At 40.3% G+C, this 14,905-nt stretch overlaps 1 protein-coding gene across 2 annotated transcripts in view; it reads left to right on the forward strand.

The window, feature by feature from the left end:
• nej (CREB binding protein nejire) overlaps positions 1-14,905 on the forward strand; it is a 48,436-nt gene that overhangs the window by 13,710 nt on the left and 19,821 nt on the right. Inside the window, exons 2-5 of one of the 2 annotated variants that reach the window (XM_071682871.1) lie at positions 1,241-2,064; positions 4,825-5,262; positions 9,087-9,887; positions 10,021-10,178. In XM_071682871.1, coding sequence (XP_071538972.1) covers positions 1,241-2,064; positions 4,825-5,262; positions 9,087-9,887; positions 10,021-10,178 — 2,221 coding nt within the window. Of the gene's footprint in view, positions 1-1,240; positions 2,065-4,824; positions 5,272-9,086; positions 9,888-10,020; positions 10,179-14,905 lie in introns of both variants that reach the window. The other variant, XM_071682870.1, reaches the window with a different exon arrangement.

The raw sequence follows: 14,905 nt of genomic DNA on the forward strand, positions 1-14,905 counted from the left end.
AGCAAATGTAAAGTATTGAGGATGGAACAAAGTGAAAAGTGAAATTTGACCCAAGTAAAATGTAAAGTATTGAGGATGGAACAAAGTGAAAAGTGAAATTTGACCCAAGCAAATGTAAAGTATTGAGGATGGAACAAAGTTGAAGATGGTATCAGTATTATTATTATCCAACAGGAAGTAAACCTAAGGATTCTATGTGTGTGAAGGACTTGGGAGTCCACATTTTTCCTAGCCTGTTACCAGAGTCCCTTTTTGGAGCATAGTAAAGGAGACAAACTTTCTGCAGGCAAATATCTGATTAGCTTTCAAATATTTAGATAAGAAGTATTCATCAAGCTTTTCATATCTTACATAAAGACTAAACATGAATATGCTTTTTGAGTTTTGTCACTGCACCTAAAGAAACATATAGCTAATAGAGAGAGTCCAGAGATCAGCAAAGATAGTACCATAAATGAGAGAACTAAATTATGATAGTACCATTAATAAGAGAACTAAGTAACTGGTAAAGGCTATAGGATTTGAATTTGCTCACCCTGGTAGAGAGAAGAATGAGGGGTGACCTGATTACAACCTTCAAGTTTTTAAAACAGATTGATGACATGAATGGTGAGAAGTTCTTAGAGAGATTTGGGAATAAAACAGCCTTAGGAAATAAGGAATTTGAGCAGGTGACTTGTGAAAAAAAGATGTAAAGAAATACTTTTACACTATATAAGTAGTAGATGAATGTAATAGAATTACTGAGGACATGGTTAGTGCAGATAATATATTCAAATTTAAGAGTTGTTATAGTAGAGAATGTTAAAGAGATGGGGCTGTACAAGTGACTTCCATCCCATGTAATACAAATAGGTAATCTCACACACACACACACAGAACAAGTAGCATAAATAAATTTATGAGATAGTATGATATTCAAGATATGGGGCCCCATGAGTGTTGAACTCCCTTCCCATACATTACAGATTACACACACACACACACACACACACACACACACACACACGGTAGATGGAAAAGAGCACAGCATTGCTGGGACCTTTCCGCCTTAAAGAAGCCCATCTTACCCTGCATCCAACAGCCATATAGCCTTTTAGCTGCAGGGGTCTTATAAATGGGGGTCTGGGGTTGCAAATCTAGTTTATATATGTATGTTCTGATAGCAATTTTATGCTGGTTTTCATGAGAATTCAAATTTTTTCTGAGATTAGAAAATGAATTTTATTTTATCTTTCAGATGATTTTGCTGCGATGCTGGAGAATGCTCTGCCAGATGACTTGATGTGGCCAGGTGACTCTCAGGGGGGTGGTGGTGGTGGTGGTGGGGGAGGTGTAAATGGTATGATGGAAGGTAGTGGTGGAGGTGGCAGTGGCCCTGGAGACCGTCCACAACAACTGACGCACCTCCTTCAGACCAAAACTCCACCCCACTCCATGGCTGGAAATAATGCGATGGCTACCGGGCCTCATACTATGCCCAACCAAAGCAATATGATAGTTAATGCATTGACGAATTCAAAGAGTCCTCATGGTGGCCCCATGCAGTCGCCGCAGAGTGCAAACCTAAGTATGAGTGGTGTTCCGACTTCTAGCCAGCAAATAACCATGAGTGACTCTGTTAATAATTTGAACAATATGCCCAGTAGTATAGCTAACACTATGGCTGCCAGTGTAGCAGGAACCATGTCTCTGTCCATGGCCTCTAGTGTTGCAGTTTCATCTCTGAGCATTGTTAACACCAACACATCAATGGGGCTCAGTAGTATGGCAAATAGTGCAGGTATGGCTGGTGGCATGAATACCGTGACTAACATTAATACTATGAACACTATGAATTCCATGAACAAGTCACAAGGTGTTGTAACTACAATGAACATGAGTGGTCCAATGGCAACTCAGATGAATGAGGGGATGCCAAATGGTCCACTGCCTGGCCTCAACAGACCTTTGGGTACAACCACTCTCCGAGGGCAGCCACAACAACCCATAGGAGCTGGACCTCAGGGAATGGTGCCCCGACATCCAGGAATGGGTCCAGGACAACTGGGACCAAGATTGCAGGTGAGATGTTGCTCTTAAAGTAATTCAGGATTTGTATCTGGATTGTAGTAATTACCTATTATTTTGTGTATGTAATCACTTGAATGTGCCAAAATTTTCATGCTCGGGGAAAAGTTAGCAGTAATTGACTTTTGCTGCATAATTACATTTGAGATGGTGTTTGAAAGTTACCAGTTACCTCCTGAAAATATAAGTCCTTATTAGGTATTTCTATTTTTTTTTTAACTTGATTATGAAATTTGCAGAATACTTTAATCCCAAATTACAATGTATGTAGATGTGATAGGACAGAAAGAACATGAGGAGTTGGATTGTGTGTAAAAGGTTCTTATATAACAACTGAGAGCCTGAATTCCTGAAATGATATATTAGAGAATAATTGAAGTGTGTGTTGTCAAGGTTGAAAACCAAGACCTGGTCATTGCATTAATCTGTAAGCCACCTGATGCAATACCAAAAAATTTGTACAACACTTAGCACAGAAATTTTCCTTGATGGCCTTTGGAATCATCCCAAATATAATCTTCCAAGTGGACTTCATCCTTCCTCACTTAAGTTGGAAATCGATGGGAAACAACATTGGTGCTGAAAATTCAGCAGGAAGCTGCTTGGAAGAGCAATTGTAAGATAGAGAATTATTTAGGCTGTGTGACGAAATCCCTTGGTAAAATATGAGAAAAAGAGTCATGAGTTAGATGTGAAAAACAAAATATTGAAGTGCAGAATACAAATAGAGGACACAAACTCTGCTGGAACAGATGTAGTATCATAATTAATGACTGTCAGAAGAGTGCAGAACTAGTCTTAAAAGTAATATGAATTGATTTTTATTGAGCCAAGAACCACCTTTTAGATAAACTACTCGGCTGATTTCTTCCTAAACATTAATCCTTTCGTAACACACACACACACACACACACACACACACAGCAGTTTTTGTCATCTACCACAGGATTTTGAGATATCCATTGAAAACATGTGTATACAATCTGCCATGGGACAGATGCCTTGAATAGAATGCCTATGGCACAAGCATGAATATCCTGTAAAAAAAAAATCTGGACTCTGGCATTATCCTGAGAGTTTGAAACTAATTCAGTTTGCCCCACACCACAGAGGAGAAAGTAGAGCAATGCCAAAGATGTAAATTGACTAACTATGGAACTGGGTAATCTCTTTAACCCAGGACAACCTAGTTTCAGAATTGGAAGGTCTCATTGCTTTCAGTGGCTTGACCATTGTGATAATGTTGTAGAGGCACTGGAGAGAAAAGAAAATTGCTGACATGGTGTACACAGATGTTGATTTGATCCCAAACATCATGTATTCTAATCACAACGTAATTGAAGTAAAATAAAGTTTGAATTCTAAACCATTTAGGCAGAACACGTTTAACCATAGAGGTGTATCCAGTATTTCAGGTTCAGTAGTAATTGGATAAAGTATTATCTTATTATTATACTTGATTGCTGTTTCCCGCATCAGCAAGGTAGCACTAGGAAACAAAGAATGGCCTAACCACTCATATACACACACATATATATATATATATATATATATATATATATATATATATATATATATATATATATATATATATAGATGAAATCACTGATGTGTCTGCAAGATAGTGGGAAAATGTGTTTGTGATAGGATAGTTGCATATTTCCCCTTTGAGACAGAAATATTTATTTTACGTTATTGATATGAGATATATTAGTGGCGGTATCACTATATAGATGGGTCTCTTAGGGAAGCAAGTCATTAGAAGTATTATTAAGTTGAAAAGTTGTTAGAAAGATCATAGATGATTAAATGAATGGACTCGGATACCAACATATGCTTAAGTTCTGTGAAATACCTTGGAGTAATAAGGTATGATAACCTTATCCTCAGAGAACAGAACAAGGCAACAATTGCCTTGTCTAAAAAGATGTTAGGCTGAATCTTTCTGAATCTTCTGGAACTTCAGGACAAGAGAGGAACTGATAATACCTAGGAAGGCACTAATACTCTCATAGATAGAATTCTGGAGTGTACTAACTGAACCTTTCAAGGTAGGGAGAATTATAGAGTTAAAAGGTATCCAGAGACCTTTCGTAGCCTGTGTTTACTTAGCAAAGAAACTGAGCCAGTTGGAATGACTGAAATCACAGAGACCATATTTTCTGGGGTTCAGATATGTGAGGTACATCATTACTTACACTAGAAAACATCTAACTTACGCTAAAAAGACGAGTATGTATTCATAGGCAAGATATGGAAGACAATGATAATTTTAAGATTAAAAGTTTTGATAAGCATAAGAAAATACCTTGAAAATCAGAGGTTCAAGACTGTTTGCCACATTGTCACACCAAACCACGTGGGAATTCACATTAGAGAAATTGACGGAGGCTCTTGATAAGTATTTACAAAGTGCACCATACCTACCAGCTGTTCGGTCAACCAATGACTCAATTCAGCAGCTGTAATGCTGTTTGAGCTGTAGGGATATAACATCTCTTAAGGCTACACTAAATAAGTACCATTAAACACCTTGCTGGGAAGCGATTGATGAAACTGAAGATTCTTGACTCCCCAAGACTTTGGGGGCTAGTTACATTTCAGGTAGTGATTATCAAATATAGGTTGTGACACTTGGCTGTTTTATGTTGATTCTATTTTGTCAGCTATGAATTCACATTACAAGTGTAGTATTGGCAAGGTAAGATGTGTGACTTTTTAAAAAAAATTTTTAAATAACAAATTTTCCCCCAGAATCCTGGTGTAGGTGGCATAGGGCAGCCTACATTATCTGGAAGTTACAATTTTGGAGGCCCAGGTGTTGGCCAAGGTATGGATGGTAATGTGAGTCAAGCTAATGCTGGAATGGGCCCTGGTCAACGACCAATGGGAATAGGAATGCCACCTCGCTATCCAAACCAAGAAATGATGGGCATGATGGGCTCTATGCCACGGGGACCACAGCCTGCACCTGGCCCCACAGGCCCTGGAGCTCAGGGAGTTCCTGGTGGTCCTCCAGTTGGTCCTCCTGGTCCTATGAGTGGTGGTCCTGGTGGCCCAGGACAGATGGTGCCTGGACAACCAAGGCCAAATCCAGCTGATCCAGAGAAGAGAAAATTGATCCAACAGCAGCTAGTACTCCTCCTCCATGCCCACAAGTGCCAGCGGCGTGAAAATCAGGCAAATGGAGAGGTGAGGCAGGTGAGTAGACAACGCAGGGACTGTGGTCTCTGGGTTTTACTCTGCTCCTTTTACTTTTTGTGTTTGTAAAATAACGTAGATGATAATTAATTTTTTAATTTTTATATGCAGCACATCTTTTTTTACCTTATATTTTTTCACCTTTCATGCCTAAGCAAGGTATCTATAGGAACAGACAAACTGAACCCTAATGGAAAAATCCTATTATGGTTCCATTCTCATTTCCTACATTTAGAAAGTGATGATATGTGAGGGAAGGATTTCAAACCCTCCACATCCACCTCTTTAGTGTAAGTTACCTTTTACAGCACACAGTAGATACAGGGTTAGTTTTTCCCATATCCTATACATACCTACCTACACTTGCACATTATTACTTTTTTTTCTGTACACAACTGTTTCTCCCACTTTAGTGAGGTAGTGTCAGGAAGAACGAATATAGTCCTCATTTCCTCACACCCATTCTCTAGCTGTCATATGAAATCCTTTAAATCATCCCACTGTCAAGCCTCTCAAGCCATTCTGTGGTATGTCATGACTGTTTCATATACCCAGGTTCTGTGTGATGACAGCATATTGCTCCCTGTATACCACATGGATTCAATTCATTTTGTCTTCACTCATTTCACTCTCATGAGTATTCAGGGCATGGCTCATGAAAGCTTTCACCCTATGCTACCATCTCATTCTTGGTCTACCCTTTTCACTTGCTTCCTCTGCCTCTGACTTGTAGATCCTTTTGGTCAGTCTTTCATTGCTGATCTCGCTTATCATCTCCATATACCCACACCATTTCAGTCCCCCATGCTCGTCTCTGTCAATTAAACTTTGTTTACTATTCCACCTTTCTCATACCCTAACATTCTTTACACAATCAACCTGTGTCCCAGCACATGTTCTGATGTGGCATTTCATTTAAATTACATCTGCCCTCTTCCGTTCTTTTGCATTTAGGGCCCATGGCTCATCCACATAACACCACTAGGACTACTTTACTTTCAAATTTACTCATCTTTGACATAATAGATGCTGGCCTCTTCTTTCATATACTCCTTAATGCACCCAGAATTCATTTTAGCTCCCATGTTTCCATCCTCACCAAGGGTAGCTCTTGTCAGTTAAACTGTGTTTACTATTCCACCTTTCTCTTACTCTTGACATTCTTTACACAGTCAACCTGTGTTCCAGCACATGTTCTCTTGTGGCATTTCATTTAAATCACATCCACCCCTTTCAGTTCTTTTACATTTAGGGTCCATGACTTTTCCATACAATACCACTGGGACTACTTTACTCTCAAATGTACTTGTCTGTGCCATAATAAACACTGACCTCTCTTTCCACATACTCCTTAATGCATCCAAAATTTGTTTTAGCTCACATGTTTTCATCCACTGCCAAGTCCAGACTCAGGTACATGAAGCACTCCACTTTCTCCGGGTCCTTCCCTTTCAGACATACTTGTGCACCATGCTGTTTCATCTACTTGTTGCACCTCATCACTCAAACTTTTATTCACATTGATTGACAACTTTCTGCTTGGTATATATATTATATTATATTTTTTATTATACTTTGTCGCTGTCTCCCGCGTTTGCGAGGTAGCGCAAGGAAACAGACGAAAGAAATGCCCCCCCCCATACACATGTATATACATACGTCCACACACGCAAATATACATACCTACACAGCTTTCCATGGTTTACCCCAGACGCTTCACATGCCCTGCTTCAATCCACTGACAGCACGTCAACCCCGGTATACCACATCGCTCCAATTCACTCTATTCCTTGCCCTCCTTTCACCCTCCTGCATGTTCAGGCCCCGATCACACAAAATCTTTTTCACTCCATCTTTCCACCTCCAATTTGGTCTCCCTCTTCTCCTTGTTCCCTCCACCTCCGACACATATATCCTCTTGGTCAATCTTTCCTCACTCATCCTCTCCATGTGCCCAAACCACTTCAAAACACCCTCTTCTGCTCTCTCAACCACGCTCTTTTTATTTCCACACATCTCTCTTACCCTTACGTTACTCACTCAATCAAACCACCTCACACCACACATTGTCCTCAAACATCTCATTTCCAGCACATCCATCCTCCTGCGCACAACTCTATCCATAGCCCACGCCTCGCAACCATACAACATTGTTGGAACCACTATTCCTTCAAACATACCCATTTTTGCTTTCCGAGATAATGTTCTCGACTTCCACACATTCTTCAAGGCCCCCAGGATTTTCGCCCCCTCCCCCACCCTATGATCCACTTCCGCTTCCATGGTTCCATCCGCTGCCAGATCCACTCCTAGATATCTAAAACACTTCACTTCCTCCAGTTTTTCTCCATTCAAACTCACCTCCCAATGGACTTGACCCTCAACCCTACTGTACCTAATAACCTTGCTCTTATTCACATTTACTCTTAACTTTCTTCTTCCACACACTTTTCCAAGCTCAGTCACCAGCTTCTGCAGTTTCTCATATGAATCAGCCACCAGCGCTGTATCATCAGCGAACAACAACTGACTCACTTCCCAAGCTCTCTCATCCCCAACAGACTTCATATTGTTATTTTTATAATTGAGTGCCATTTCCAATGTCAGCGAGGTAGTGCCAAGAAACTAATGAAGAATGGCCCATTCACTCATATACACATATGTATACATAAAGGTCCATCCACGCACTTAACCATACATATACATATCAACATATACATATGTATATGTTGATATGTAGGTCCTTCCCTTTCAGACATACTTGTGCACCATGCTGTTTCATCTACTTGTTGCACCTCATCACTCAAACTTTTATTCACATTGATTGACAACTTTCTGCTTGGTATATATATATTGTTATTTTTATAATTGAGCGCCATTTCCAACGTCAGTGAGGTAGTGCCAAGAAACTAATGAAGAATGGCCCATTCACTCATATACACATATGTATACATAAAGGTCCATACATGCACTTAACCATACATATACATATCAACATATACATATGTATATATACACATACACAGTCATATACATATATACACATGTATATATTGATGCTTGTGTTCATCCATTCCTAGCGCCACCCTGCCCCTCAGGAAACAGCATTGCTACCCCGCTTCAGGGAGGTAGAGCCAGAAAAACAGACAATAAAAGGCCACATTCGTTCACACTCAGTCTCTAGCTGTCATGTGTAATGCACTGAAACCACAGCACCCTATAGTCGAAAACCAGACAAAAAAAGGCCACATTCGTTCACACTCAGTCTCAAGCTGTCATGTGTAATGCATTGAAACCACAGCTCCCTATAGTCTCTAGCTGTCATGTGTAATGCACTGAAACCTCAGCTCCCTATAAGTCTCTAGCTTTCATATGTAATCCACTGAAACCAAAGCTTCCTATCCACATTCAGGCCCCATAGACCTTTCCAGGGTTTACCCCAGACATTTCACGTGCCCTGGTTCAGTCCGTTGACAGCACATCAACTCCAGTATACCACATTGTACCAATTCACTCTATTCCTTGCATGCCTTTCACCCTTCTGTATGTTCATGCCACAATTGCTCAAGATCATATTTTTTTTCATAAATCTTTGCCATTTCCTGCATTAGTGAGGTAGCATCAGGTTCTTGGAATTTAGTTCATTTTTTTTTCACAGGTTAGATTTGGATGATTTTTACTTATTTGTAAAGATTACCTATTGGACATGTATATTTTGCAGTGTTTTGTGTTTAGTTTTATTGATAATCTTTTTCTCTTCATATTTTGCAGTGTTCTGTGTTTCATTATATTGATACACATCTTTTTCCCCACAGTGCAACTTACCCCATTGCAAGACAATGAAGAATGTTTTAACTCATATGACGACTTGCCAGGCTGGTAAATCCTGTCCAGTTCCTCATTGTGCATCATCCAGACAGATTATATCCCATTGGAAAAACTGTGCGCGGCAGGACTGTCCTGTGTGTGAACCCTTAAAACAAGCAGATAAGAAGCAACCAGGAGCTGGGGGAGTGTCAGGTCAAATTCCTCCAACAGTGTCTCAGTCTGGTCCAAGCCCAGGAGGAGTCCCTGGTCCCCTAGCTGGCCCTCCTGGTCCCCCAGGTCCACCAGGTCCACCAGGTCCACCCAGTGTTCAAGGTCAGATGCCAACAGGAACTCCAGGTCAAAATGCTGGATCAAGACCTGGGGGTGGGAGTGGGGTTAAGAGATTATATGAAGGAGACACTTTACAACCAGCTATGTCAGGACCACCTGGACCCACAGACTCTTTAATTAGAAACTTAAGACCACAGGTGCCTAGTGGTGGTGTTCCTGGAATGCCTACCAATGCCCAGCAGGGAGCACCTGGAAATGTTCCAGGTGCCCCCTCAGGTGTACCAGGAACACCAGGGGGTATGCCCGGACAGATGGTACGGCCCGGTGTTCCTAACAAGGGACCTGAGGGTGGTATGATGGGCACATCCACTCCCCAGGTTATGAACTCCACAGGGATGATGGTTAGAGGACCTAATACTGGGTCTGGACCCTTGAATACTCTTCAGCAGCAACAGCAAATTATTGGCAAGCCTCCAAGTGTTGGCATCAATCAAAACAATCCTGTCGTGAGTACAATGGTAAGTACTGTATATTTGGTAGAAGAATTATTACTTATGAAATGTTTAACATAAAGGTTTGAAAAGAATTTTCTTGTTAAATTTTATCATCTTTTACTTTTATTTTTCTAAAATGTAAAATGTGTCTTTAAAGTCTTTACAGTCTTTACCCGATTCATGGCTGAATCTGCCCAATCAGCCTGCGCAGTTGCCTGGTGGGTTTGGAGCTGTTACTGCTAAGCCTGTTAAAGGGACCAAAGAATGGCACCAAAGTATATCCCATGAACTGAGAAACCACCTTGTACATAAACTGTGAGTTACATTTGTGCACTTACATAGTTTTCTTTTATCTTTACCTACCAAAATAGTTATAAAAGAAAATTTTAAATTCTTTTCTCCAAGTTGGCAATAATTGTGAATGTTCTGGATAACAGAATATAGTGGTTTACAGACATAAGAATGCAGATTTTTCATATTGTCGTAGAAGGCGATTAGAGGGGACGGGAGCGGGGGGCCAGAAATCCTCCCCTCCTTGTATTTTTTAACTTTCTAAAACAGGAAACAGAAGAAGGAGTCACGCGGGGAGTGCTCATCCTCCTCGAAGGCTCAGACTGGGGTGTCTAAATGTGTGTGGATGTAACCAAGATGTGAAAAAAGGAGAGATAGGTAGTATGTTTGAGGAAAGGAACCTGGATGTTTTGGCTTTGAGTGAAACGAAGCTCAAGGGTAAAGGGGAAGAGTGGTTTGGGAATGTCTTGGGAGTAAAGTCAGGGGTTAGTGAGAGGACAAGAGCAAGGGAAGGAGTAGCAGTACTCCTGAAACAGGAGTTGTGGGAGTATGTGATAGAATGTAAGAAAGTAAATTCTCGATTAATATGGGTAAAACTGAAAGTTGGAGAGAGATGGGTGATTATTGGTGCATATGCACCTGGGCATGAGAAGAAAGATCATGAGAGGCAAGTGTTTTGGGAGCAGCTGAATGAGTGTGTTAGTGGTTTTGATGCACGAGACAGGGTTACAGTGATGGGTGATTTGAATGCAAAGGTGAGTAATGTGGCAGTTGAGGGAATAATTGGTATACATGGGGTGTTCAGTGTTGTAAATGGAAATGGTGAAGAACTTGTAGATTTATGTGCTGAAAAAGGACTGGTGATTGGGAATACCTGGTTTAAAAAGCGAGATATACATAAGTATACGTATGTAAGTAGGAGAGATGGCCAGAGAGCATTATTGGATTATGTGTTAATTGACAGGCGTGCGAAAGAGAGACATTTGGATGTTAATGTGCTGAGAGGTGCAACTGGAGGGATGTCTGATCATTATCTTGTGGGGACTAAGGTGAAGATTTGTATGGGTTTTCAGAAAAGAAGAGTGAATGTTGGGATGAAGAGGGTGGTGAGAGTAAGTGAGCTTGGGAAGGAGACTTGTGTGAGGAAGTACCAGGAGAGACTGAGTACAGAATGGAAAAAGGTGAGAACAATGGAAGTAATCGGAGTGGGGGAGGAATGGGATGTATTTAGGGAGTCAGTGATGGATTGTGCAAAAGATGCTTGTGGCATGAGAAGAGTGGGAGGTGGGTTGATTAGAAGGGGTAGTGAGTGGTGGGATGAAGAAGTAAGATTATTAGTGAAAGAGAAGAGAGAGGCATTTGGACAATTTTTGCAGGGAAAAAATGCAATTGAGTGGGAGATGTATAAAAGAAAGAGACAGGAGGTCAAGAGAAAGGTGCAAGAGGTGAAAAAGAGGGCAAATGAGAGTTGGGGTGAGAGAGTATCATTAAATTTTAGGGAAAATAAAAAGATGTTCTGGAAGGAGGTAAATAAAGTGCGTAAGACAAGGGAGCAAATGGGAACTTCAGTGAAGGGTGCAAATGGGGAGGTGATAACAAGTAGTGGTGATGTGAGAAAGAGATGGAGTGAGTATTTTGAAGGTTTGTTGAATGTGTTAGATGATAGAGTGGCAGATATAGGGTGTTTTGGTCGAGGTGGGGTGCAAAGTGAGAGGGTTAGGGAAATTGATTTGGTAAACAGAGAAGAGGTAGTAAAAGCATTACGGAAGATGAAAGCCGGCAAGGCAGCAGGTTTGGATGGTATTGCAGTGGAATTTATTAAAAAAGGGGGTGACTGTATTATTGACTGGTTGGTAAGGTTATTTAATGGTGAGGTGCCTGAGGATTGGTGGAATGCGTGCATAGTGCCATTGTACAAAGGGATAGGGGAGAAAGAATACTTCCCACGTATTCCCTGCGTGTCGTAGAAGGCGACTAAAAGGGGAGGGAGCGGGTGGCTGGAAACCCTCCCCTTTCTTGTTTTTTTTTTTTTTTTTTTTTTTTTTTTTTTTTTTTTAATTTTCCAAAAGAAGGAACAGAGAAGGGGGTCAGGTGAGGATATTCCCTCTAAAGCCCAGTTCTCTGTTCTTAACGCTACCTCGCTAACGCGGGAAATGGCAAATAGTATGAAAAAAAAAAAAAAAAAGTTTGTTGAGTATTCCTGGTAAATTATATGGTATTGATTGAGAGGGTGAAGGCATGTACAGAGCATCAGATTGGGGAAGAGCAGTGTAGTTTCAGAAGTGGTAGAGGATGTGTGGATCAGGTGTTTGCTTTGAAGAATGTATGTGAGAAATACTTAGAAAAGCAAATGGATTTGTATGTAGCATTTATGGATCTGGAGAAGGCATATGATAGAGTTGATAGAGATGCTCTGTGGAAGGTATTAAGAATATATGGTATGGGAGGCAAGTTGTTAGAAGCAGTGAAAAGTTTTTATCGAGGATGTAAGGCATGTGTACGTGTAGGAAGAGAGGAAAGTGATTGGTTCTCAGTGAATGTAGGTTTGCGGCAGGGGTGTGTGATGTCTCCATGGTTGTTTAATTTGTTTATGGATGGGGTTGTTAGGGAGGTGAATGCAAGAGTTTTGGAAAGAGGGGCAAGTATGAAGTCTGTTATGGATGAGAGAGCTTGGGAAGTGAGTCAGTTGTTGTTCGCTGATGATACAGCACTGGTGGCTGATTCATGTGAGAAACTGCAGAAGCTGGTGACTGAGTTTGGTAAAGTGTGTGAAAGAAGAAAGTTAAGAGTAAATGTGAATAAGAGCAAGGTTATTAGGTACAGTAGGGTTGAGGGTCAAGTCAATTGGGAGGTAAGTTTGAATGGAGAAAAACTGGAGGAAGTAAAGTGTTTTAGATATCTGGGAGTGGATGGAACCATGGAAGCGGAAGTGGATCATAGGGTGGGGGAGGGGGCGAAAATCCTGGGAGCCTTGAAGAATGTGTGGAAGTCAAGAACATTATCTCGGAAAGCAAAAATGGGTATGTTTGAAGGAATAGTGGTTCCAACAATGTTGTATGGTTGCGAGGCATGGGCTATGGATAGAGTTGTGCACAGGAGGATGGATGTGCTGGAAATGAGATGTTTGAGGACAGTGTGTGGTGTGAGGTGGTTTGATCAAGTAAGTAACGTAAGGGTAAGAGAGATGTGTGGAAATAAAAAGAGTGTGGTTGAGAGAGCAGAAGAGGGTGTTTTGAAATGGTTTGGGCACATGGAGAGAATGAGTGAGGAAAGATTGACCAAGAGGATATATGTGTCGGAGGTGGAGGGAACGAGGAGAGGAGGGAGACCAAATTGGAGGTGGAAAGATGGAGTGAAAAAGATTTTGTGTGATCGGGGCCTGAACATGCAGGAGGGTGAAAGGAGGGCAAGGAATTGAGTGAATTGGATCAATGTGGTATACCGGGGTTGACGTGCTGTCAGTGGGTTGAATCAGGGCATGTGAAGCGTGTGGGGTAAACCATGGAAAGCTGTGTAGGTATGTATATTTGTGTGTGTGGACGTATGTATATACATGTGTATGGGGGTGGGTTGGGCCATTTCTTTTGTCTGTTTCCTTGCGCTACCTCGCAAACGCGGGAGACAGCGACAAAGCAAAAAAAAAAAAAAAATTTTTTTTGTTTTAAAGTGGGTATGAGAGACATAGTGTTTGTGTGTGTGTGTGTGTGTGTGTGTGTGCTATTTTAGAGGTATGGAATGAGTTTGTTAGATTATAAGGTAGAAATGTGTATGTGTTTATTTTGCTCTAGGTGATGTAGGCTTATAAATGTGAATAAATATATGATGATAAGAGATGAATATTTTTTGAATGAAAGTGGGAAACATACCAGGAGAGGTTAAGTGAAAAGCTGAGAGGTTTGGAAACTGTTAAGGAAAGGTCATGGTGATGTAGAATGGGTTTAAGAATGCATTATTTGAACTCATGAACCATTTTTTGCAATATTAAACTTGTGGCAGGTCATTAGATGATGCAAGTGCCTATTGTGTATAGTGCTATACTTTATATGGCTTTAGTTAGATGTTTTAACAATATCTGTTATGCATTTTAACATTTGCATTTTTGATTTTGAAGCCAGATTTTTAGAGCTTTAAAGAAATCATGCAGTGTGATATAGTAAATATTGCATCATTTGTTTTCATAAGTTGAATTTTGTTGAATAATTTACTGTTATATACAAACTATGCTGGATGTAAAACAAACCAAGAATACACCAACTTTAGTGCATTAGTGACCTATAAGAACAAAGTTAATTGTACAATATTGTTTTAACAATATCTGTTATGCATTTTAACATTTGCATTTTTGATTTTGAAGCCAGATTTTTAGAGCTTTAAAGAAATCATGCAGTGTGATATAGTAAATATTGCATCATTTGTTTTCATAAGTTGAATTTTGTTGAATAATTTACTGTTATATACAAACTATGCTGGATGTAAAACAAACCAAGAATACACCAACTTTAGTGCATTAGTGACCTATAAGAACAAAGTTAATTGTACAATTTACTCCATATTTAGTACATCAGCTTCTGCTTCACAGTGATCAATATTGTTTAGATTATACCCACCAAATGATGCTCTTGTTTATCTTTCTCTGTCCTGAGTCAGCACAGCTGCTACTATTCAGGGACTTTACATACTTGAGTTATGTGTTTTTTTGTAATGACATTTAAATTTGCTTCCTTTGCCACTTTGTAGTATTCCTATTCCTT

Source organism: Panulirus ornatus, chromosome 35, assembly GCF_036320965.1.
Source record: "Panulirus ornatus isolate Po-2019 chromosome 35, ASM3632096v1, whole genome shotgun sequence".
NCBI lineage: Eukaryota > Metazoa > Arthropoda > Malacostraca > Decapoda > Palinuridae > Panulirus > Panulirus ornatus.